The sequence below is a fragment of the Copadichromis virginalis genome, linkage group LG2 (assembly GCF_057382275.1).
Source record: "Copadichromis virginalis isolate Kocher_CV1m ecotype Utaka linkage group LG2, C_Virginalis_male_GT1.1, whole genome shotgun sequence".
In the NCBI taxonomy this organism is placed as follows: Eukaryota; Metazoa; Chordata; class Actinopteri; order Cichliformes; family Cichlidae; genus Copadichromis; species Copadichromis virginalis.
Window position 1 is genome coordinate 35608649 of NC_140619.1, and position 22011 is coordinate 35630659.

The 22011-nt window shown below is 39.2% G+C and overlaps 2 protein-coding genes across 11 annotated transcripts in view; one reads left to right on the top strand and one right to left on the bottom strand.

Annotated features, from left to right (window-relative positions):
• map7d3 (MAP7 domain containing 3) overlaps window positions 1-7619 on the top strand; it is a 32094-nt gene extending 24475 nt beyond the window's left edge. For all 9 annotated transcript variants that reach the window (XM_085432850.1, XM_085432857.1, XM_085432877.1 and 6 more), the window contains 9 exons: window positions 385-512; window positions 607-824; window positions 2202-2331; window positions 2646-2931; window positions 3124-3177; window positions 3273-3342; window positions 3530-3677; window positions 4044-4330; window positions 4417-7619. In XM_085432850.1, coding sequence (XP_085288976.1) covers window positions 385-512; window positions 607-824; window positions 2202-2331; window positions 2646-2931; window positions 3124-3177; window positions 3273-3342; window positions 3530-3677; window positions 4044-4330; window positions 4417-4424 — 1329 coding nt within the window. In that variant the 3' untranslated portion in view covers window positions 4425-7619. The remainder of the gene's footprint in view (window positions 1-384; window positions 513-606; window positions 825-2201; window positions 2332-2645; window positions 2932-3123; window positions 3178-3272; window positions 3343-3529; window positions 3678-4043; window positions 4331-4416) is intronic.
• Window positions 7223-19871, bottom strand: fhl1a (four and a half LIM domains 1a). 2 transcript variants are annotated; one of them, XM_085432928.1, is made up of 6 exons: window positions 19590-19871; window positions 10643-10824; window positions 9507-9684; window positions 9012-9181; window positions 8739-8925; window positions 7223-7847 (listed from the first exon to the last, which is right to left on the bottom strand). In XM_085432928.1, exons 2-6 carry the CDS (start codon window positions 10796-10798, stop codon window positions 7693-7695), a joined length of 846 nt encoding a protein of 281 aa, XP_085289054.1. In that variant the 5' UTR covers window positions 10799-10824; window positions 19590-19871; the 3' UTR covers window positions 7223-7692. The 2 variants fall into 2 exon arrangements, with proteins under 2 accessions (XP_085289054.1, XP_085289047.1); XM_085432921.1 differs by lacking the exon at window positions 19590-19871 and adding an exon at window positions 13540-13658.
• Between the last annotated feature and the right edge of the window lie 2140 nt (window positions 19872-22011).

A 22011-nucleotide genomic window follows, 5' to 3' on the forward strand; every position in this document is an offset into this window, starting at 1 on the left:
CATCATGTTATCATCTCTCCTTAAGATGTACTGAATGGATAATGTGGATAATTGGAATTCAAAGACTTCTATTTGTATTACATCTCAATACAAACCAGTAATTGTTTTAAAGTTAATTTTCAAGACCTGCAGCAAAAGTAATCTACAAAGATTTGTAGTGAAAGAATACGGTGAGGAGTTTGTTACAAAGTAAAAGCTTTTTTGGGGGGGAATCAGTTAAATTCATCACTAAAGTGCTTTGTTTTTCAATATGTTCTATAAATATTTCATAATACACAAAGGATTTTGTGGGAATTGGTTTTACGTTCTTGGAATAACCCTATTTGAGAGTGGTTTCATTAATACTGTCTCCACTTGTGTCCTTTTTTTTTTGTGAAATTACAGAAAGATAAGAAGTTAACATCACCTGTGGGGCAACGTCCTGCCTCCCCATCCACTCCAGGTCGGCACCGTTCGCCATCGCCTGCCCCCAGTCCAGGTCCGAAGAGGACTCCTTCGCCTTCAGCACCCAAGTAAGACTCCTGCACAGGATTTGTTATGAAACACATGCATTTTCATTTGGTTTTAAGTCAGAAAATAAGATGGCACACACAATTTCTTCTGCAGGCAAAGCCCTAAGATGCGCCCAGCCTCTCCAGGCGCAATGAAACAACGCCCACCGTCTCCTCAGCCTGCATCAACCAAACCCCCACCCATCCAGAAGCCTCTCGCTCCAGCAGGACCACCAACCTTACGAAAGAGGAACTCCAAGTCCAAAGATCTATGTCCTGTTCAAGCTGTGGCTCAACAGTCCTCTGATTCCAGCAAGACCAAAGACAAAGATGGTGAGCAGTTAACAGAGAAAGATTGCTTTATGTACTGTGACTTAACAGCTATTGTCACCTGGCAGTCGGTAGCAGTATTTGCCAAGACTGTTCATTATCCTGCAAACCAGGATGTTTGTTCACTGTATTCAGACATACATTTCATTTCAGCCAGTAAAGCAGGACAAGATGATATCTTTGTAAACCAAGCTAAGTCTTAAGTCACTAAGTTAAAGTGTTTTCGGCTAATGTACTGCAGCACGTCTAGTTCCAGGTGATTACCTCCAGGTCATAATGACATATCCCTTTTTTTCAAAAATGTTGCTTCTGCAAAAAGACTGTTTGTCCTGCACGTAGTTATTGGCACATGCTTCATTGACTGCATTCAGAGGAAACTGCAAACAGAATTTGTGCTTTAAGCACAAGGGAATCACAATCACTGAACATGGTTTTATAACATGTCATTTTATTTTAGTAGACACACCATTATTGGGATTGTGTTTACATATTGCAATAAATCTCGGTGAAGCAGAAAAGGTAGCGTTTATCACCTGGAGTCGCATGCTTTAGACATTTGGATTTGCTGTTTCTTCTGCCACCTCCTGGCAGGGAAAATCGTTTTCATATGGATTTACATGCAACCAGATATCCACTGTGTGTTAAAAGCTCTAAAAGCATGGTCCAGTTTAGGTTGCACATTTATTTTTAGGAGTGTATGAACGGCGTTTACCCTGTGTCTGCTGAGATAGGCTCCCCAATGGCTGTTTTATGAGCAGTTAAGAAAATGGAAGGATGGGTTTATTCAACAGTCCAGCTGATAGATTTGTCACATTGCTTACTATGGCTTAACACACCCAATACACCCAAAACATAAATGGATAAATGGCTTGATGTGTTAACCTTTGTTGTCTAACCTCATGTATGAATTCCTGAGGAGAGTACTTCACTCAAAGCAAAGGGATACTCTGGGATTCAAGTTGAACTTTATCAAGACACTTTCTTCACTGTTCTGCTTCTGTCTTTTCTGTGATGACAAATTCTTTGTGAGCTTTGTGAGCTGCTGGTTTTCAGGACTGTCTGGAAGTCACAATAGAAGTAGCAGTGCGAATCCTCGCTGAGAGAGTATTCAAGAGTGTAGTCCAGGCCTCAAAAGGCATCCAGTATGAATCAGGGGTATGATAATGGACATGGTCTGATACTTGAGGGCAAAGGTATACCTGATGAGGGGATGGGACTTTACCATGTGCTGATGAAGGTCGGTGATGGTAGGGATGATGTGCTGCCAGAGCTTGATTTGAGAAGAAAGGTTAAAGTTGAGGTAAATCAGGCCCGTACAGCATTGACAAAGTAGCTGACAGAAAGTCCTCAACCTCCGCATTTGTCTTTTCCACCTGTCAGACTCAAAGGCTACGTCAGGCACCAACTCGGCTGCTGAGGCTGCCAAGATCCTGGCAGAAAACCGTAGACTGATGCGAGAGCAGAAAGAGAGAGAGGAGAAGCTTAGGCTACAGAAGGAGGAAGAGGAGAGGTAAGGTTATTTGAGCTGCTGGAACTGTGTTCTTGTTTGTTCCACAAGTTATCATCATAAATTATTGTTTTTATTGTGTGTTGTTTGTCTATATATGACAGAGTAACCTCATTTATGACCACAGCGTAATACCATTGACAACAAAGTTGTTTAATAACAACAGTAGTTTGGAGCTGCTTGTATTTTATAGCCACATGTGCGATTTGCATTGTTTTAGCTAATGAAACAGGCTGAGGCATACTGGTAATGAATACGAATAATTTTCATTTGTCAGGATACGTTAAATTAAGAGGTGCCATTTTTGACTATCTTAGGTTGAGAAAAGAAGAAGAGGCACGATTAGCAGAAGAGGCTCGATTGAAACGTCTGGAGGAGGAAAAGCAGCTTGCAGAGGAGAGAAAACTTAGGGAAGAGGAAGAGGCTCGCCTAGCAGAGGAGGAACGGATTAGGCTGGCAGAGGAGGAAGCACAAAGGCAGGCTGAGCTCCAAAGGGAACGCGAGGAGGCCGAGGCCAAAGCCCAGGAGGAGGCAGAAAGAGTTCGTCAGGAGAGAGACCGCATTATGCAGCAGAACCAACAGGAGCGTATGGAGAGGAAGAAGGTATGATGGGTGCATCAACTTTTTAAATTTTTGTTTTGGGCCTTGATTCATCGACGTGTCATTAAATAATTTTGTTTTGACAAGAAGTTACAGTTTTTTAACCATCAGTCTCTCCTTTACCCAAGAGTCCAGATCACATTGGCAAAGTAATTACTAGAAATTAATTTCTAACCTAACTTCTTTCTGTTACAGAGAATTGAAGAAATAATGAAGAGAACTAGAAAAGGGGACCAAAATGATTTAAAGGTGAGCTCACATTCAGTCAACCCATTTGGTCGTATTTGTGATTTTTGGAAAATTCCTTCACAATCAAGGTCGGTTAACATTTGTCTCCTGTGTAGAGAGATGATGATAAATGCACACAGGAGAATGAAGATGAGGAAATGGACCAGATAAACTATGAAACTAAAAGTAAGAGTTCTCCAGTCTTTTTCAGCTAAGAATCTAAATATGCTGAGCGACTTTCATTATTTGTCTGTAACTGCGAATGTATCTTCTTACTTTCAATGTACTTACATATTGCTTGAGTAAAATTACATATATTTCTATGCGACTTGTGACATATCTAATCTGTGTTTTCATTGTCGCCCTAATACAGTAACAGAGATTGACAAAGATGAGAGCTGTCTGTCCTCCGGTGAGCCTGCAACAGAGCGAGAAGAGCCTCTGGGCCACACGGACGAGACATCAGAGACAGACAAGGAGAATAACAATGGCACAAGCACAGATGAGACTCAGGCAGAAAGGTACAACTGTAGAGAAACCAACAAAACCCACAAACTGAGTTACGTTTAGTCATCTAAAACTGCCTCAAATAGTTGGCACTTTTCTTCCTCACAAAATACCTCGGTATTACAAGTTAGCTAACATGTCAGAGGTGGGACAAGATTTTCTCACATTATTAAACTGTTTTGGTATGTTAGTGAAGCCAAAGACTCCCATCTCATATTTTACAGTTTGGCTTCTAACATTTTACAGAGAAATACATAAAATACATTACATTTCAGATCTTTTTTTCTCTCTTAAGAATCAGATTTTAGTTCAGATGTATTTCTATTAAAATACAAACACCTATAATAATCTCTTACTCTCCCTTGGTTCCCCTTCTTCAGTCCAGTACCTGAGGGTCGCCTTGTCGAGGGTTCTGAGTTCACGAATGAGCAAGACTCTACCAAGTTGGTCTCCACAGTCAATGGAAAATCCAACCAATGGAGCTTTGAGGAGCTCATTGATCTTAACGGCCACTCCAAGTCTCGACCCCTCCTTGAGGCGGGGGACTGTAACAATGTCTTGATCAATTGTGACGGGAGCTCAGATGGAACCAGAGTAGCCTTTGAAGACAATGAAACCCCCATCAGCACGCTGCATTCCTCCAGTCAACCCATAGAAGCCCTGCCAGGTGAGCTGTCAGTCGCTGATGACTCCGATGCTGCCATTGTCTAACTTAACAACTGACAAGAACTCTCGTGTTTTATGTCCCTCCAGAGATTTGACGTCTGCGGCGTCGCTGAGAAGCCTCTTATTGCTGCACTCCTAAAGTTCCTGTCCAGTTGACCTCCTTAAAAATTCTGTCAATTCCAAGCAGCTTTCTCCCCTTTCGCCTCCTTTTCCAGAGGGAGGAGCACAAGGTGAAGTGGAAAGACCACCCAAGTGCTACGTTTGCACCCTACATGATGAGGAAACTATGTATTGAAAGTATATATTAATAATTGTGCTTCAGGGAAATGCTGTCTGTTCTTTCCACATGCTTACCCTGGGTCTTTTTCCTCTTCCTCTTGTGGTTTTTAGTTCTCCAGATTTATTTTTTTTTTTTCTCAATTTTGTTCAGTTTTGATGATTTTTTTTTTTTTTTTTTAAAGTGTTTGCTTTTGTCAGGGGTGCGTTGTTATAATTTATTAATTTTGGCTTCTTTGATATTGTAATTATTGTTATCAAATGTTTAGTCTTTTTTTCTTCTTGTGAGAATATTCCAGGACACATGCACAATAGATTTTGTGAATTATTCTTAATTAATGGAAGAAATTGTTATACGTTCTGTTTTGTTGGGGTTTGGTGGAGGTGGCATCACAGGTTCTCCATGTGACTGATCTAAATTTACTTGACAGTCTACTTTTTGCAGCAACATGGCCTTACAATTTTTTTTCCCTCCTTTCTAATTTTTTAAAACAATTTTTTTTTCTTGCATGCACAGGTTAGCAGTCCCTGCTAACCTCGGGATTGGCTGTGTTAATACATTACTTGACTGGGCTTTTGCCATTTCATCCCCCTCCTTGATTTTTTCCCCCCCTTTCCTTCTTTGGCCACTAGAGGGCTTCAGCAGCACAGCAGTTGCATTTGAAGGCGAACCATGTGTAGATCCACATGTTCAGTAAACTTTTTGCACTTGTTTGAAGCTCACGGTTGGTTTAGGTTTTCCTTTTTTTTCTTTTTTTTTGCATTTGTATATAGAATACAAGTTTACTAATATTGTACTTTACAAGAGTCCTAGCTGGGTCCGGTTTTAGTGTCATTTGTGGCGACTCCTCCAACTGTTTGAATAACCATACCTGTAACAGACTGTCACAAGACAGAGGTGAAATCCAGTAGTTTATTTTTAGCTGCTTCTGAGCTTCTTGACATGGTGTTTGTTACTAAACTGAAACTAGGAATCAGGCTTTCAATGATCCGGTTTTAACTTGAGCTTTAGTTCCCGCTTTGTGATTCATTCTTCTGTGTGCTTCATCATCAGTTCCACTTCTTTCCAACTAACCACCATCTAAATATCCTGTCAAACTAGCTGCTACATATGACAAAATGCATTTCAACTATTTTTGTAGTATACAATTTTGGCTGTTGGTTTCTATATGAAAATGCATTTCTACATATATTTAAGTGTTATTATATTGTGTAAATAATCAGTATTAGGCAAATGAAGCCATGTTTAGGATGGAGTGGCTCAGGTTGTGGAGAATTCAAGAGTCTGTGTAAATGACTATTCGGTTTCAGTTTGACTGGTGCCGTGTGACGGGGTTGCCAGGTTCTGTTTGGCCTACCTGGCAACCTTTATGTCCCCTTTCACAAGAGCTCAACAAAACTGGGTGGCAATCTACTTTGTTTCCTAAGTTTCAGCTCTGTATCTGCAAGTGCTAATTCTAAATTTTGCCTACAAAAAAGACTAAACCAGTTGAGATTTGGATGACAGACAGAGCCATTTTTGTCCTTACAAACACATCTAAACCCATGATATGAGTCATAGATGTGCCTCTCAGTGCTTTTACTGTCATCAAAATGCAATTAATGTCACGCAAAAGGATGTAGGGGTGTTGATTGGTCGTTGCAGGTGCGTCTGCTCAGGATTCAATTGTTCTACTGTAGAATAAGGAGGGCACTTCCACCCGACAAAACCTGACGTGGGTCAGGCTGGTTGTCTGGTTCTTTGTTATTCATGAAATGTTGAATTTCTTGATGCTTGAAAAGTCCAAGCACGAGGTTTGAGACCTTGAACTTTTGCCTTTTTCTCTGCTGGCTTACTAAACTCTCTCTGTACATATGAGGAGTCTGAGCTTTTTAGCTTTTCAGCTTTGATTAATAAGCTCAAAGAATGTAACAGACTCCATAAACCGTCCTGCAATATTTACCACGTCTCTGAGCTTACGCGCTTTTAGCCATCTTATGTTATTCTTCTAGGACGCATGAGACTTTTTGCACTGTCACAAGTTACCCTTCTTTAAACAAAGCACGTATCTGAGGACTTTACAGACTCCTGGGGGAGCTGTGTAAACTTTCATAAAGAAAAAGTCATTTATGTAGTTCTGTCACTTATTCCCATCCAGATGTTTTAGCCTCATTCATAACCTGAGCCTTAGATCTTTCATACTCCACTTTGCTTTCCTGAATACACCTAAGGAGTGGTTATAGTTGCTGCTTGAACACATACGGTGTCTGCATGTTACAGGGTATGGATGCAGAGCTCACAGCACGTAGTCCTCAACATCATCTATAATGTTAGGTTAGAACGGTGCCTTAGATTAAGATTTAGTGTGGGTTGTTTGTTTTGGTTTTTTTTATTGTTTCACAGTCAACTAAGAAAGCTTCTCCTTACCTCGGCCTCGACAATCATTCTACTCAACAAGGGCAACTTTGTGAATATGAATATTTCTCTAGACGTTTTACTAACAATGCCCTGTCCACATATTACATTTGTACTGTAAATATATCTAAAGTTTACTGAGATACTGACTGTTAAAACAATAAAGCCTTGAAAAAATATGTTTCCATTTCTTGCTGTGAAGAGGAAAAATGGGGCTTCATATCAGTTTGTTTTTATTCATGTTTTGCATTTAATGTCACTCATTAAGAATACATGAGCACTTTATATTTCAGTATGGGTTCATCTAAACAGTTTTCTCGTTTTCTATTTGTGCATTCAGAGATGTAACAGACTATTAATCAAAGCTGGTATGTATTAGCAGCAGGAAGCATATTAAAAGCATTTTCCCCCCCAAAAGATTCCAGTAAGCCACTGAAAAGACTTTTGTCTCAATAGGCTCTACAAAATCCTGTATTAGATATATAGTGCACATCACAAACCCACAAAGAAAATACGTCATGTTAGTATCCAATCCCTGACTCTGAAACAAGCTGCAGTTATGTTTACATAGATAAATGCAAGTTAATTGACACAGCCTGTAGTTTGGCAACCTTGCAAATTTTTGTCAAAAAGTCAGTTTAGGTGTTAACTCCACATCATCAAATTCTCAGATGCACAACAGTTTGCACATTTTACAGCTTCTTAGCACAGTCGGGGCAATAAATGTGCTCTCCATTGATGACAAAGCGCTTGTTGGCCAAGGAGAGGGAGCACTTCTTGCAGTTGAAGCAGTACTCATGCCAGGACAATCCCTCATAGTTGACCACATTGGTGCCGTGGCCAAACCCTGCACAGAGACACATGAGGGTGTTTTTTAATACAAAAAAAAAGGATGTTAACATAAAGCATAGGTGTCAAACTCTGGCCCGCGGGCCAAATTTGGCCCGCAGCCTAATTACATTTGGCCCGCGAAGCCATACCAAATTACTATCAGAGCTGGCCTACTGGTATTATACAGCTAATATATATATATTGTTTAGTATTAAGCTTTGCTTGTTCCATATTCAGTTTTTTAGCAAAATGTGTTTGAGTCCATAAAAAAAGATTCATTCTTATATCTGGAGGAATAAATATATTTCAATAAATATTAACGTTAGCCCGCGACTTTGTTCCAGTTTTGAATTTTGGCCCACTGTGTATTTGAGTTTGACACCCCTGACATAAAGCATAAAGGCCAAAACATGTAATACATGATCTTACCGTTTGAGACCAAAACAACATGTAAGAGCTAAAGGATTAAATTTAAAAGGGGAAATTGCGTAAGGAGGGAAAAGCTCCCTATCATTGGCACTAATCTCCATTTAAATCCAAGTGCTTATTCATGCATTAGTCATTTATTATGCCTGCCATAAGACAAATTGTAATATTTTTGCTTGTTCAGCTGACCTGCTGTGTGCTGCCTGAACAAATTGAAGTTGTGCTGAAAGTTTATTGGAAGTAATTTAAATGGTTGTCTGCCAGAGATGAAAACAAAGTGTTGCCCTTTTCTTGCTCTCAGATACAATAAATGTCTAACTATATAACACAGTACTTCTAAACCTTACTCCAAACAACGTTGGTCTTAAATGAGTGAGAAACAACACGAAGAAAGTACGCAAAACATTTTAGATCATTTTTTTAAAATGAATCCCAGCGCACATTATGTAGACAACAAAACAAATGATGATGCTTCCCTGACCTGTTATTGGGTTCTTGCAGCCATGGCACTTCTTGGCCACATCAGTCTTGTAGCAGTCCACGCAGTAAATGTTGTCCTCATGAGAAGTGAAGCGAGTTCCTGCCAGAGATTTATGGCAGGTTTTGCACACGAAACACTCAGAGTGCCATGGCTGGTCCTGGTAGCTGATCCCTCCAGAGGTGATGGGCTTGGAAAGGCAGATATTTTGATTGTGATGTCAAACACAACGGGATGATAACTAAATGTAGAGAATGATAAAGTCTGTGCTTGTACCTGCTTGCAGTGGAAGCATTTCTTGGCAAACTTCTTTTCGTGGCAGGGAGAACAGTAGATGTCCTCACCCTTGGCCAGGAAACTCTGTGTGCGGATTGGCTGCTTGCACTCAATGCAGGTGAAGCATTCCTCATGCCACACCTTGTTCTTGTACTCCACGTTCTGAGATCCTGAATAACAAGATGATTGAAAACGAATTATCTGGGCTGAAAATTTGCTTAGTCTATAACGAGGAGGGACATTATGTATATATATATATCAGTGCCCTGTCTGATATTATCATATGTACTATCATTACTATCAAGGTTCATGCTACCTTGTTGTATCCGATTTTTAAAATGAAAGAATTCATTACATCCTATAACTTTTGCCGTGTTTATTAAAGTGTTGTTGTTGTATGCGCAAAATAATGTTCTATAGAAAAATTATTACCCACAGAAATAATGTCATGAAAACTTTTCAGAGAGAAAAGGTGTGTATATGGTGCAAACCCACCTGGCATGACCACCTTGTAGCAGCCCTGGCAGCGATTGCCATCCTCTCGGGAGCCACACTTGCCACACATTATCTTCCCATCATCCCGAGCGCTGAATGCCTCACTGGCCAGTGACTTGTAGCACTTGGCACAGCGGAAACAGTCCTCATGCCAGTAGCGGTTCTTGTGGTGCAGCTCCTGAGGGGGAAAAGCAGGGGTGGGGAGGTGAGCAGAGGTGCCCTCACTAAGTCCTGATGCAGACCTCATTAAAATGGAGTTTGTTTACTCATCATGTGGACTGAGGCTCAGGGGCTGAATAGAGAACAAACCTATGTGACTGGCATAAAAGTGGTAATGAAGTGAAGTAGGATGTGGTGAGCCATGAAGGAGTTAGAGGTCTGAGAGGGTGGAAATGCACAATGAGGTATATAAGCTCCATTATTAGGAATGACACATCTTTTCACACAGTTAACTGCCTGTGACCGAGTACTAAGAGCATTTTCAAGGCAGAAGTCGGTGCTTTATAATAGCCAGACCTCAAGTTACAGCCAGAGAGCACTCTGAACATATAGTACATACAGTTAGGTCCACAATTATTTGGACAAGCAGCAACGTCAAGCAAATATTGCCTTCAAAGGATTTTGAGGAAGTTATTAGGAACAATCCCGTATGTCAGGTTATTTTAGTTTGTCCAGTTACTTTAAGACCCTGTGAATAAAATTGGCTGTTACACCTAAACTGTTTATAATTTAGTTAAAAGCCTTGAATTAAAGCTGACAGTCTGCACTTCAGTCACGTTTATTCAAAAGCCTCAATGACGATTTACATCTACAAAAGGCATTTTAAAATTTAGATAGCTGCCACCCAGGGTCTACTCAGCATGGCTGATGTGAAAATGGCCTATACGCAGATCAGAAGTCTCCTTTCTCTACAAAATGACCTTTAAAATGTTTTTATTTTGTCCTTGGAATCTGCGAGGAATATCTAGAAAGCTTCCGAAACCCTAATCCATTTTAGGATCTTTGCACTTAACCAAATAAAAGTATTAAGTATAATAGCATTTAGGATATATTAATTTGTGTAAGAAATCTTTACATTACACTCAAAGCTTAAACAAAAAAAAAAAATCATTCTTTTCCATCCACACTATTTTCACCTTGGAGTCAGCACCAATGGGGCGTTTGCACTCTGCGCACGTATTGGCGCAGAGCTTATCAAAGCACTTGGTGCACACGTGCTTGTCATCCTTCTTCACATACTTCTTGCCATGCAGATTGTCACGGCAGTAGTAGCAGTCAAAGCGATCAGTCATGGTGGAGGTTAGATAACTCCTGGGACCTGTGAGGAGACGAGAGGAGGAGAGTGTCACTGAATGTGTACAGAGAATCTGCTCTCCACGTTTAGGTCTGCCTACATGGCTGGATGTTTCCTTGTAGCACCAGCAGGGGGCACTGTTGCATTTTCTACAGCATGGAATCAACATATGAAGCATTCTGAACCCCTTATAGTTGCAGCTCAGAAAGTTTGAAGTTGCTTATATTGACAGGTTGAATATAAGCAACAATAAATTCCACCCACATATATGCATATATACATCTGACCTCTTAACCTAAAAAAATAGATGCTGAATTTATATTTAGTCTTCAGTGGAAAGATGTATATGTTTTTTCTGCTTTCCCATTGAGACACTATGACATGTGGCTCTAACAGCAGCATACCAAACTGATGAGAGAAGTGTGAGTGAGGGAAAAAAGCAGCCCACAGATGTCTACTTGTTGATTGCAGGTTTCCTGGCCTGTAGACTTTTTTTTATCAAGCTCTCCCTGGAAAGCTTATTTTTAGACGCATTCCCTTCACCCCCTCCACCTCAAAGCTGTCTCCCCAGAGCCCCGGCCCACATTCGATCTTTTGTCTTGCGTTTTGGTCAGATCACTTTATTAGATGATATTGTAAACTTTGTGTCAGAGTGGCTTTGCTACTTTATCGGTCAACATTCCTGCATTCCTGTCACAGTTGACATCCAGCGTGAGTAATTTTCTGGAATAAATAGTTATGCATAGTGTGGACAAATAAGCACTATCTAGATCACTTTAAAAGCTTATCTGGAAGCCAGAAAGGGTAGCTGAACAGTCTGTGAACTTTAGAAAAATTGATTTATTTGGATACACAGATATCATTTTAATCCGATGCAACAGCAGCTATGGAGGAAACAATGCAGGGTATGACAATTGTCCCAGTAACCATAGGAGCAAAGAAAACATTTATGCAGGGAGCTATTTAAGTAAGATGTGGTTAAAAAAATAAAAATAAAAGCCACGTGAAAGCGATGCGAGGTATGTGGTGTGCTCTGTTCTGCAGCTGTGCTCAAGGGATAAAGACTGGACTGGGGACTGAGCAGTGACACGCCTTACTCCACCTAAACTCACCCCCTTGTAGCATTTCATGGCAAAACCCCCTTCAGTCCAACACAGTCAACCTTGTCAAATCACACACAGTACACATTACTAAGCCCAGCAAGCCCGGAGATCTATTTTAGACTTGGACACTCTATTTAAAGTCCATTGACCTTCCAAAGTGGACAAATGTAGATGGATGGAGACTGATGACTGCTGGGACTATGCAGCTATTGTGGCTCCAGCTGACACATTCCCAGTACTTTAATCTGCTGTTGCAAACAGCGTGACAGCTGCCCCCTGTCAAACAGCCGTGATGTACAATGATGCTCAGCTGTGGTGGGAGAGGTCTATACCACTGTGCTCCCTTCGGGGAGGAGTCTTCTTTAGTGGGAAAGGTCACAGTGAGATCACTTCAAGAAGTGAGTCAAACACTGGACAGACTGAATATCAGCCGAAATAATATCTGTTGAAGTGTTCTGTTCTTTAACATTCCTTAAAGAAAACTGAAAGTGTTCCCATCTTCATGTGAAAGTGTTATAGAGGTAAAGGTGCATGGCAATAACAATTTCCAAAATTTCAAAATAGGCCCCTGAACACTTTTAAACAGTCACTACATAATTGAACATCCACACATTGTAATATTAAACCACAAATCCATAGTACAACATGGCCTTTTCATGATGATACAATATAATGAGGAGTTATTGGGTCTATTAAGTTATTTTACTGCAGAAAAATACAAAATTATAGACAGACAGACAGACAGACAGACAGACAGACAGACAGACAGACAGACAGACAGATAGATAGATAGATAGATAGATAGATAGATAGATAGATAGATAGATAGATAGATAGATAGATAGATAGATAGATAGATAGATAGATAGATAGATAGATAGATAAGCTATTTAACAATCACGAACCCGTCCTCTAAAATGAGCATTGTGAGTTGAATCATGGCCTTTTAAACACTGTTTCAATAAATACTGAATATTATATTCATGCAGAAGGTAAAATTCATTGCAGGCTGTTGTGTTCATCTGCATCAGCTTCAGGTAAAATAAACTGGCATACTTATCACATAGTACAATTGACTAACATTTATTAAATGCTTTTTCTGTGGATATATATATATATATATATATATATATATATATATATATATATATATATATATATATATATATATATATATATATATATATATTTTTTTTTTTTAACATTTCATCTAAAGTAAATAAAGTACAGGGAATATTTGAGCTTTAATTGTGGTGTTAATTTACTCATCCACCTTCTGAAGTGAAAAAAAGTTCCTTGAATTCAAGTTGTTTTGTTTTTTTTATACATGCTTTCCCTGGTTTTGTTTTGATCCAAAGGGAAATGTTATATCTGTATCAGAACTTCAGTGAAGTTTTTCATTAAACCACCTGAAGATGTTAAAACTGATCATTTAAAAATAGCCCGTATTCATATTACAGGTGAGGTTGTTTCACACATCGAGAAAATCTCAGTGGACCTGCTCCGTTTTTCTGAAAACAATCAGAAGAAAACACACTGACTTCATTATCTGAAAACAGACCTGTTCTTCTTACCTGTTACAAAAACATTTTGCATCAGATTAGAAAAACCAAAAAAACAGGCAAAAAGTTTTTACCTGAGTGTCTGTATGTCATGTTTGCGTTCCAGAAAGGCCGAAAAGAAGAACAAGAAAAGAAAAGGAAGACAAAACAGGGTCAGTAGCATCCACAGAGGGTCGAACCTGGAGACCACACATCTTGTTAAGAAATGGGGGCTGTATATACCCCTTTGTGACCCGACCCCAAATCCAAATCCAACCTTCACCCCTCCTGTCCTTTTTAGGGAATGCATTAGAGAATAGATGGATGAGAGAGAGAGAGAGTATGATGCAGAGATTAGGTGATTCAGATTGGATTCCTCTGCTGTAACATCAGCAGGTGAAAAAAAAAGGAAAACACAGCCTGGGGGGTTTGAATGATGACCGTGAGGGATAACAGATACTCCCACTGCCCTGACTTTAAATGTTTTGTAAGACTCTTCAGAAGATGTACAGCTGATATGTGGGATAATTCAAAGGGATGACTCACAAGAGGAACAAGTTGATATTGATTGAGATGAGGAGGGCAGCTGTTTAGTGGAGAGTTATATAAAGATCTCCTCTTATATATTCATGAGTGGATACTATGGAAAAAACTAGTGGAGTTTGAAGAATAGAAAAAAATGAAGCCAAGAGTGCTGAATTCTTTCTCTGTTATCTCGTTGATTCAGATTTCAGGAAAGAATATTGTATTTAAATCCAGAGGAAACACCCACACATTCCTCACTAATACTCTTGCCAAAAACAAATTCTCCTCATGCAGTTACAATACTTAACCCAGACCAACAACTGAAACAGAAACATTTGTTATTATTAACAAAACATGAGGCCAAAATGATTAGATATTATTTTACAGGAACAACAGACAGGTTCCCAAGTCATGAGTAGAAAAAAAACCCTTTCTGGTTAGCAAACAGCAGATATGGAACAACATTATCATTTATTTGGAGCTATTTGACCACCGGATCAATCAGTATATCAAATATAACTAATATGTTCACATTACTTTAGCTCTGATATGGTCTATGAAAACTCCTTGAGGTAAATACCTGTATCAAAATGTTCCACTATGTTAGCCCGTTGTTTTGCAGGTCGTCTACAACATATTTTTATAACAATTTTAAAGAAAATACCTGTATGCTGTTTCCTAAAACAAAGATATAAAAGCATTATGAGTAAATTAAAACAGTAAAGTTGTGTTCTAGCGTTTGACCTAATGTTATGTAGGAAATAAGCTTCCTTACATTCAGTTAACTTCCACTGTTTCTACTAATACCAGAAACATTATGGTCACCATCATCTTGTTTTCTCATCATCTTGTCAGCTCAAATGCAGAACTACAGAGAGCACTTTCTTCTGATTCATTCAAGCTTTTAGACTCAGACAAGTTTAAAGCCAGAAATATGAGACCACGATGAAAATTAAAGGAAACTGAAAGCCCACAGACGAACAGAAAGTAAAATCTAATGAGTTGGGAACCATAAAACTCTCTATTTACTCCCTAACTAGTGTATAGAAAAGAAAATGTCCTATGTTGCTCACAAAACACATCTAAATATACACACAAACTAGTGAGTGTGTGTCTGTGTGCTTGTGCCACACTGTTTAAAGGGCATCTGGTTGTAATTACAGATTCGATTTGGTCCATTACCATAGAACACAATATTACATTTGTTCTCTTTTATAATCTGTCACGCAATTACTGCAAACCCACAAAGACTAATCAATATGTCGAGAGGCGCCATGACTCTCCAGCCTATAAAAATCTCCAGGAGATGGTCTGCTCAGGAAATCTGTTACTTCTCAGTTTGTTTGCATACTTAACTTTAAGTCTTGTTTCAGATTATTATGTCTGTAACCAGATAATTTTGCCCCACATCCTTTTTCTCCTTTAGTTTGTTTGGATCATCTATCTTGGTCTTTATCTCTTTGTCTGCACTGCGATGCATTCCTCTCATCGTTGCCTTGACTTCATGTGAATTTTGATCATAAGGGGTGGGGCAAACTGGAAAGGTCACAGTCTAACAGTTTGATAAACTGGATAACTGATAATGGAGTAATTATGATGGCGTGGTAAACGGTGGATTTTTCTTTTTTTGTCTTTCTCTTATTATTTTTTAACCAGTAGAGGTCCAATATTAAGGTACACACTCTGTCATTTAGAAGGTTTTATACATCAGGACATAATAGAAAAATTACCTCATCCAGATATTAAAATTTAAATTTCCTTACATAGGTAAAACCTCAAATGAAGAACAACACATGACACAGTGTACATCCACGTTTCATTAACTTGCAGAACTGCCTGCAATAAGTTAAAGTAATTGTTTTCTGCATGACTTTATCAATCTCTCACATCATTGTGGAGGAATTTTGTCCCACTTTTCTGTACAACGTTGCTTCAGTTCATTTGCAGGTCTTTTAAGGTCTCGCCGCAGCATTTCAGTCCGGTTGAGGTCTGGACTTTGACTAGGCTTTTGCAACACCATGATTCTTTTGTTTTTCAGTCATTCGGCTGCATATTTGTTCCTCTGCTTGGGATCGTTGGCCTGCTGCCTGCCCCCATTTAGGTCAAAAGTCAGCTGTCAGACAGATGGCTGACAACCTAAAACGTCACCCTCTGCCACCTTGCTCGACAGTTGGTATGAGATATTTGTGCTGACATGCTTTTTGGTTTCCTCCAGACATGGCCACACATCTCCAATTTAGTACCGCCTGTCCAAAGGGCATTGTTCTATAAGTCTTGTAGCCTGTTCAGATTCAGCTTTTCAAACCTAACATGCTAACAGCATCTGAGGTGTAGCACTTGGGTTTTTGGTGTTTTTTTGCAGTTTCTCTGAGCATCCCAAAGCCTGGCAGTATGGAAATGACCCCGTAACCCTTCCTAGACTGACAGGCAGTAACAATTGCTTCTTTGAGATTATTGCTGATGTCTTTCCTCCTAGGCATTCCATTAAGACACAATTGAACGCTCCAGAACAGCAAACTACCAAAATCTCTGCTGTTATAGATGTGCTCACATTTACTGACGATCAGTGATTCAAGTGCATTTGATTCAAGTACCTGGCTGCTACTTATCCTTTTTTGGGAAACCCAAACAACCCCTGGTCAGCTGACTCACTAAAATATGTTCCAAATAAGAAAATCCTGGTTGGTGATGTAATAAATTTGCCATTTTTATATTTAGAGAAAAAAGGAGGACAGAGGCTGTAAAGTCATTCACAATGCTAATGGAAACAGACAGTAATCCAGGCAGTAATATGCCCTCTCACACAGTGTGTGTACTTTTGAAACTGCTCCTGTTGTAAGACGCAATGAATTTGATGAATTTTTAGGTGGAGGTTTCAAGCTCATTATCTAACACCTCTCTAAGCTGGCAGCGCTGAGAAACAGGAAATCTGGCCTGTACTTCCTGAATAATAGCAAGTCATTTGGGGTGACTGACATAGGCAGCCACCCTCATTCTCATTGTTACCAACAGCAACAAAACCCTTGTCTATTTGTCTGAGAGCTCATTTCTCAACATGACCTCGTGTCCTGGACATCTCAGTGTCTCAGTCACCCTCCAAATCTGGTTAGTGGGCAGACAGCCTGAGCCACACTATCTTTGTCAGGGGAACAGTGAATCACCAAACACACACACAGAAACACACACACAGCGACATAGCACACCAACCATTTGTTCATGTACGGAGCCGTGTTACAAGATGGACATAAGGTCAGGATGAGACTGCAAGACCCAAACACGCCGAGGTCAAATATATTCTAACGAAAAGGCCACAAGGGACGGTCGATCAACACAGTAACACCCGTTAAACTAATACATCTTAGATGTGAGTGTTGCTAACACGCACACAGTCACGCACTATAACTTTCAGACTAAAGCTAAAAGTTCGTTTCCCTGGTGCTCATTGCTCTCACATGGCTCAAGCCTCTAAACATAAAGAACTTATTTCTTTCTGCTGATGCAAGGAGCGATAGTTTACAGAGAAGAAGAAATCCAGTTGTGTACTTGACAATGGATTCAATATTTAATTAATGATAAAAAGTAAAGGTGAAATATCCCCTGTCAGTTTCTGTGGTTCGGTCAGCGTTCTGGTTGTCAGAGTAAAACAATGTTATACTTGTATGTACAAAATAATGTCAAAGAGTGAAAGGGTACCATTTATTTTTTAAATTTCATAGTCTTTAACCTACTTCGACAGGCCAAATCACACCATGATGTATGTCATCATAATTATTTGTTGAATGATAATGATTGCTGAATTAACATGAACTAAAGTCATACTTTCCAAAGTGCACGACTTTTCACTCAGCTGCATTTAACCGACGGCTATAGCAGTTGTATAAAAGCATATACAGAACATAAATATAGCTATTTGAATCTGCTGAACTCAGTCCCACATCATGCTTGTGTAATGACTGTAAACTGGCACATTTTGCACACTCGTGCACTTAATTGCACATAACTTTAATATCAAGCAGTGCAAATTTGCTCTTTTTGTGTTGATATTGAACTTGTATATAAAAGAATTCAAAAATGTTAAATTATTTATTTAAAGGCATGCAAATCATGCATACATTTCAATGTTTTTTTAAATCATGAACTGTTTTGTATGGATAATATTTAAAAAAAAACAAAAAAACAACAACAACAAAAAAAAGAACTTGTATATAAAAGACCGTATAACAACATGATCTGTCCTTTCTAAATGATAAAGAATCCCAATCATATTTTTCTCAGCGATTTTCTGTTTGTTTTTTGTGTGGCTAAAGAGGGAAAATAAAGGAGGACTAGTACATCTACACAGAGCACAGAGAGGATATTACTTCCTCTCAGCGGGGTCGGCCCACACAGATAAACAAGCAGCATTGCCTATTTAGGTTCTGGGCTGGTGAGAGCGCCGTTTCATGCGTTTCAACAACTTAGTCATCGGCACTCAGGCACAACCTCTTTGTTTGTCTCTCTCTTCACTCTGTCTGAAAGAAATGATGGAACTTCCCTCTTAACTAAAGTATGTCTCTGTCAGGATAAACTGCTGGCTTAATGCCCCCACCCCCCACCCCAGTTGTCTAAGTGTGGCAGATGTTGATGGAAAGGTACCCTCAGAGGCACTGAGACATAGCACTTTAAATGTATATCAATCATATATCACATATCAGGCTTTATAAATGAATAATCTGTCACTCTCTGCTTGGATGTGTACACTGCTTTTATGCTGATTTTACTAAAAGTTAAAAAAAGAAAAAAGACTTAGACAGCAGGAACATATAACCATGTGAAAAAGTCTTTTCAGTTTGAAACTGGGTTAATTTATGTCCCATCTAAGTACAACGTTTTTATGGATTTTGAAGGATGGTGAAGTCATACTGGAAACACAAAAAGGTCCAGTGTTCCAAAGAAAAAGCTGTAATCTCCAGGTCTCTTTAATGACATCATGCATTTGGTTTGGCAGCTGCCCAAACGGGAAGGGAGGAGATGGTAAGCTGGTTTATGTTGTAACAGTTTATGGCCACACATCATACCTTTGGGTTTTGCTCTTCATTATACAAACAAAAACTTATCTGTAGCACATATATGTCAGTACAAACTGCTACTAGATTTCCAATCCAAAGCAATATTCTTGCAACTATTCTTATTAGTGTAAATGAGTTATATCCAGATATTATATAGTATATAAGAGTTCCTCACAGATTACCTTAGAATTAGTTAATTTGCTAATAAAAGTAAGCATAAGCATATATCTATAAACATACGGCATACATAAAAGAACATTTTCTTCTTCATTTAAATATATGCGGACTGACGCCCCAAACAAAGCGCATCACCTGTTGCGTGTCATAGTGCGTGAAATTAAGGAGCTGATTTCAGAGTAATTCAAGCATGTTACCTATTTCCACACCGACCCTTTGCGTCATTAACTTAAATGTCTGAAATGTCCGTCCGATAAGGAAGAAAAGTAACAATTACGCATTTTAAGTAAGTAAGTTTTTGGCACAAACATCCTTGTGATAAATCGCTCCTTGTTTCACATAAACTAAAGCGAACTTTAGCAGCTACCTAATAATGTGCTGCGGTTTGGACTCACCTTTGCAACGCGTAAAGATGAGCGCCTTTCACTCTACGCCAGCAGTGCGTCCAGTGGGTTTCGCCGAGAGGTGAAATCTGCTGAGGCGACGAGGCTTTAAAGACAGGGGGAGCAAAGGAAGAAAAAAAGCTTGAGGACATCAGCCAAACCTCTGTAAGCGCTCATAAACAATGACCTCAGCCAGGAATTTACAAGCCCTCTTAGCGAAGTTCTCGTCGGTCCTGCAGTCAAGACAAACGAATCGTTTATCATTTATCTGCATCAACGAGCACTGACACTTTTACATTCATTAGTGAGTGTCACGGCAGGTCTGCGCTACAGGAAACCTGTGGTATGAAATTATTAACGCTCGCTACATTTATTTTCATTTTTTCATCCTACAAAAAAAATAAAAAATAAAATAAAAATAGCCTGACTTGTTAACTTCACACACTTTTTGTCCCACTTCTGTGCTGGTCTCACTTGCCTCCTTCTTTGGTAACGAATAGACGAATAACATCAAGATGACTCATTCTAAAACTCAAAGTAAATACTTGCAGCTTGCAAGCTTAAGCCCCAAGGTTCTTCCAGCACAATTACAAAGTGATGATTAAATGCTGAAAAGGTGCTGCTCTTATGTAACACAGATGGCACCTTTTATAGCCGTAACCGCCAATCATCGCTTGAACTTCATCCATATCCATCCACTGAGAAACACCAGGCCTGTGAAAAAGATGACTGATGATCCATTTGTTTGTAAAGTCGGCGAAGATTTGGCGGAAGGACTTAATGGTCAGAAGGTCCTACTTGTCGTTTTAATGGCTGTCATGGTTAGTCAAACACCTGGCATAAATACAGATTCGTTCATTCAGCTCATTGCCGACGCCAAAAAACCCATTATATCTATTTATTTCCAGCCATATGCATCTGCATGCGTGCCTACTTAATAATAAGCCGCTAACTGCAAACACGTCACATTACTGTAAGCACACAGCAACTGTTGTGACACAAGAGCTACAACATTGATCAGAGCCATGTGTTCAGGTTGTGCAGGTCCTTGCAAACCTTGTCATAAATGTATGAATTCAATGGTGCACAGGGAGAAAAAATGTCTTCTGCAGAGCATCAAACTTTCTCTGATATTGTTATATAATTTACTATGATTTTTTTAATAAAATAAAAGAATAGTAATTTGCAGTTATTTGTCTTCAAAAATCAAATACGCCGACTCATGTGAGGAATGTGTGAAATGTAAACAGCACTCAAGTCAAGCCTGAACCAAAGTGGTCCTGTAAAATTACCATTTCCTCTGTGGAGTGTAAATCCAGGGTACAGACATTCTTGAGCACACTGGAGGGAGTTGTTCCCATATTAGGAGCACGTTACCTGATATCTGGCACAAATCATGCCCCAGGAGAGTTAAACGCCATCATTCCTGGCAGGTTAAGATCCAGACTTTACACTCACACCACTTTTCTTTAAAAAATTGTTAGTATTTTGTTTTGTTTTTTGCCTTTAGCTCTATCCTACCTAAGACTAATGAATCAATACAGGTCATCAGTTACATGTAATGAATATCAAAATATGATCAAACTGGAAAAAAAAATGGAGATCATTGAACAAGAACATGAAGGTGACCTGGATTTTAAAGCCCATCTCAGAAACTTAATATCACACTGGCAGCGGTGGCATGATGGTTAGCTCTGTCGCCTCACTGTTGCCTAGGTATGAATCTACCATCTTCCAGGTTGGGCCTTGGTAGGCTCCAGCACCCCCACAACCCTGAATGGGATAAGCAAAAGAGAATTTGATGGATAGTATCACACTGGATTAAAGGTTAAGGAGGCTTTTAACTAAGGCTCAGTATAAAATCCAACCCTTTAATCTACCCCAGATTTGGGTTTAAGGAAATAATTAATGTGCTCTTCAAACTTTTAAATTATAATTGCTTAAAATAGAGTTGTCTCCTTGTAAGAGGCTGTGTATGTCTACAAGCTGTAAGCAGTAGATTCCTGTACTCTTAAGTTATTTTTTAATAACGTCCAGAGGCAAGAAAACTAAAACAATGCATATTTTTCTACCATCTTGCAACCCTGACTCTAGAGTTGGGAATGCAAACTACATAATGTTTTAAAATGTGGATTATTAAGTCAGCTTGAAGCCAAATTTTATTCCTCTCTAAAATATCTGAAATCACATTGGATGCCAGCTCAGACTACCTGTCAGACTTCTAACGTAATTAATATTATAAACCGATTATTACACTGTAAGAAAATCCCTTCTCTGATTCATTCAACTCAAATGAAATCACTTCTGGCACTAAACTCATTTCATGTTTCTCAGGATGGGATGATCTCAAGAGTTCATGGCTTCATTCTTTTAAAGCCCAGACATCCACAATAAATAAATGAACAGTAAAAGAGGAGGCCATTACAGTGAGGGC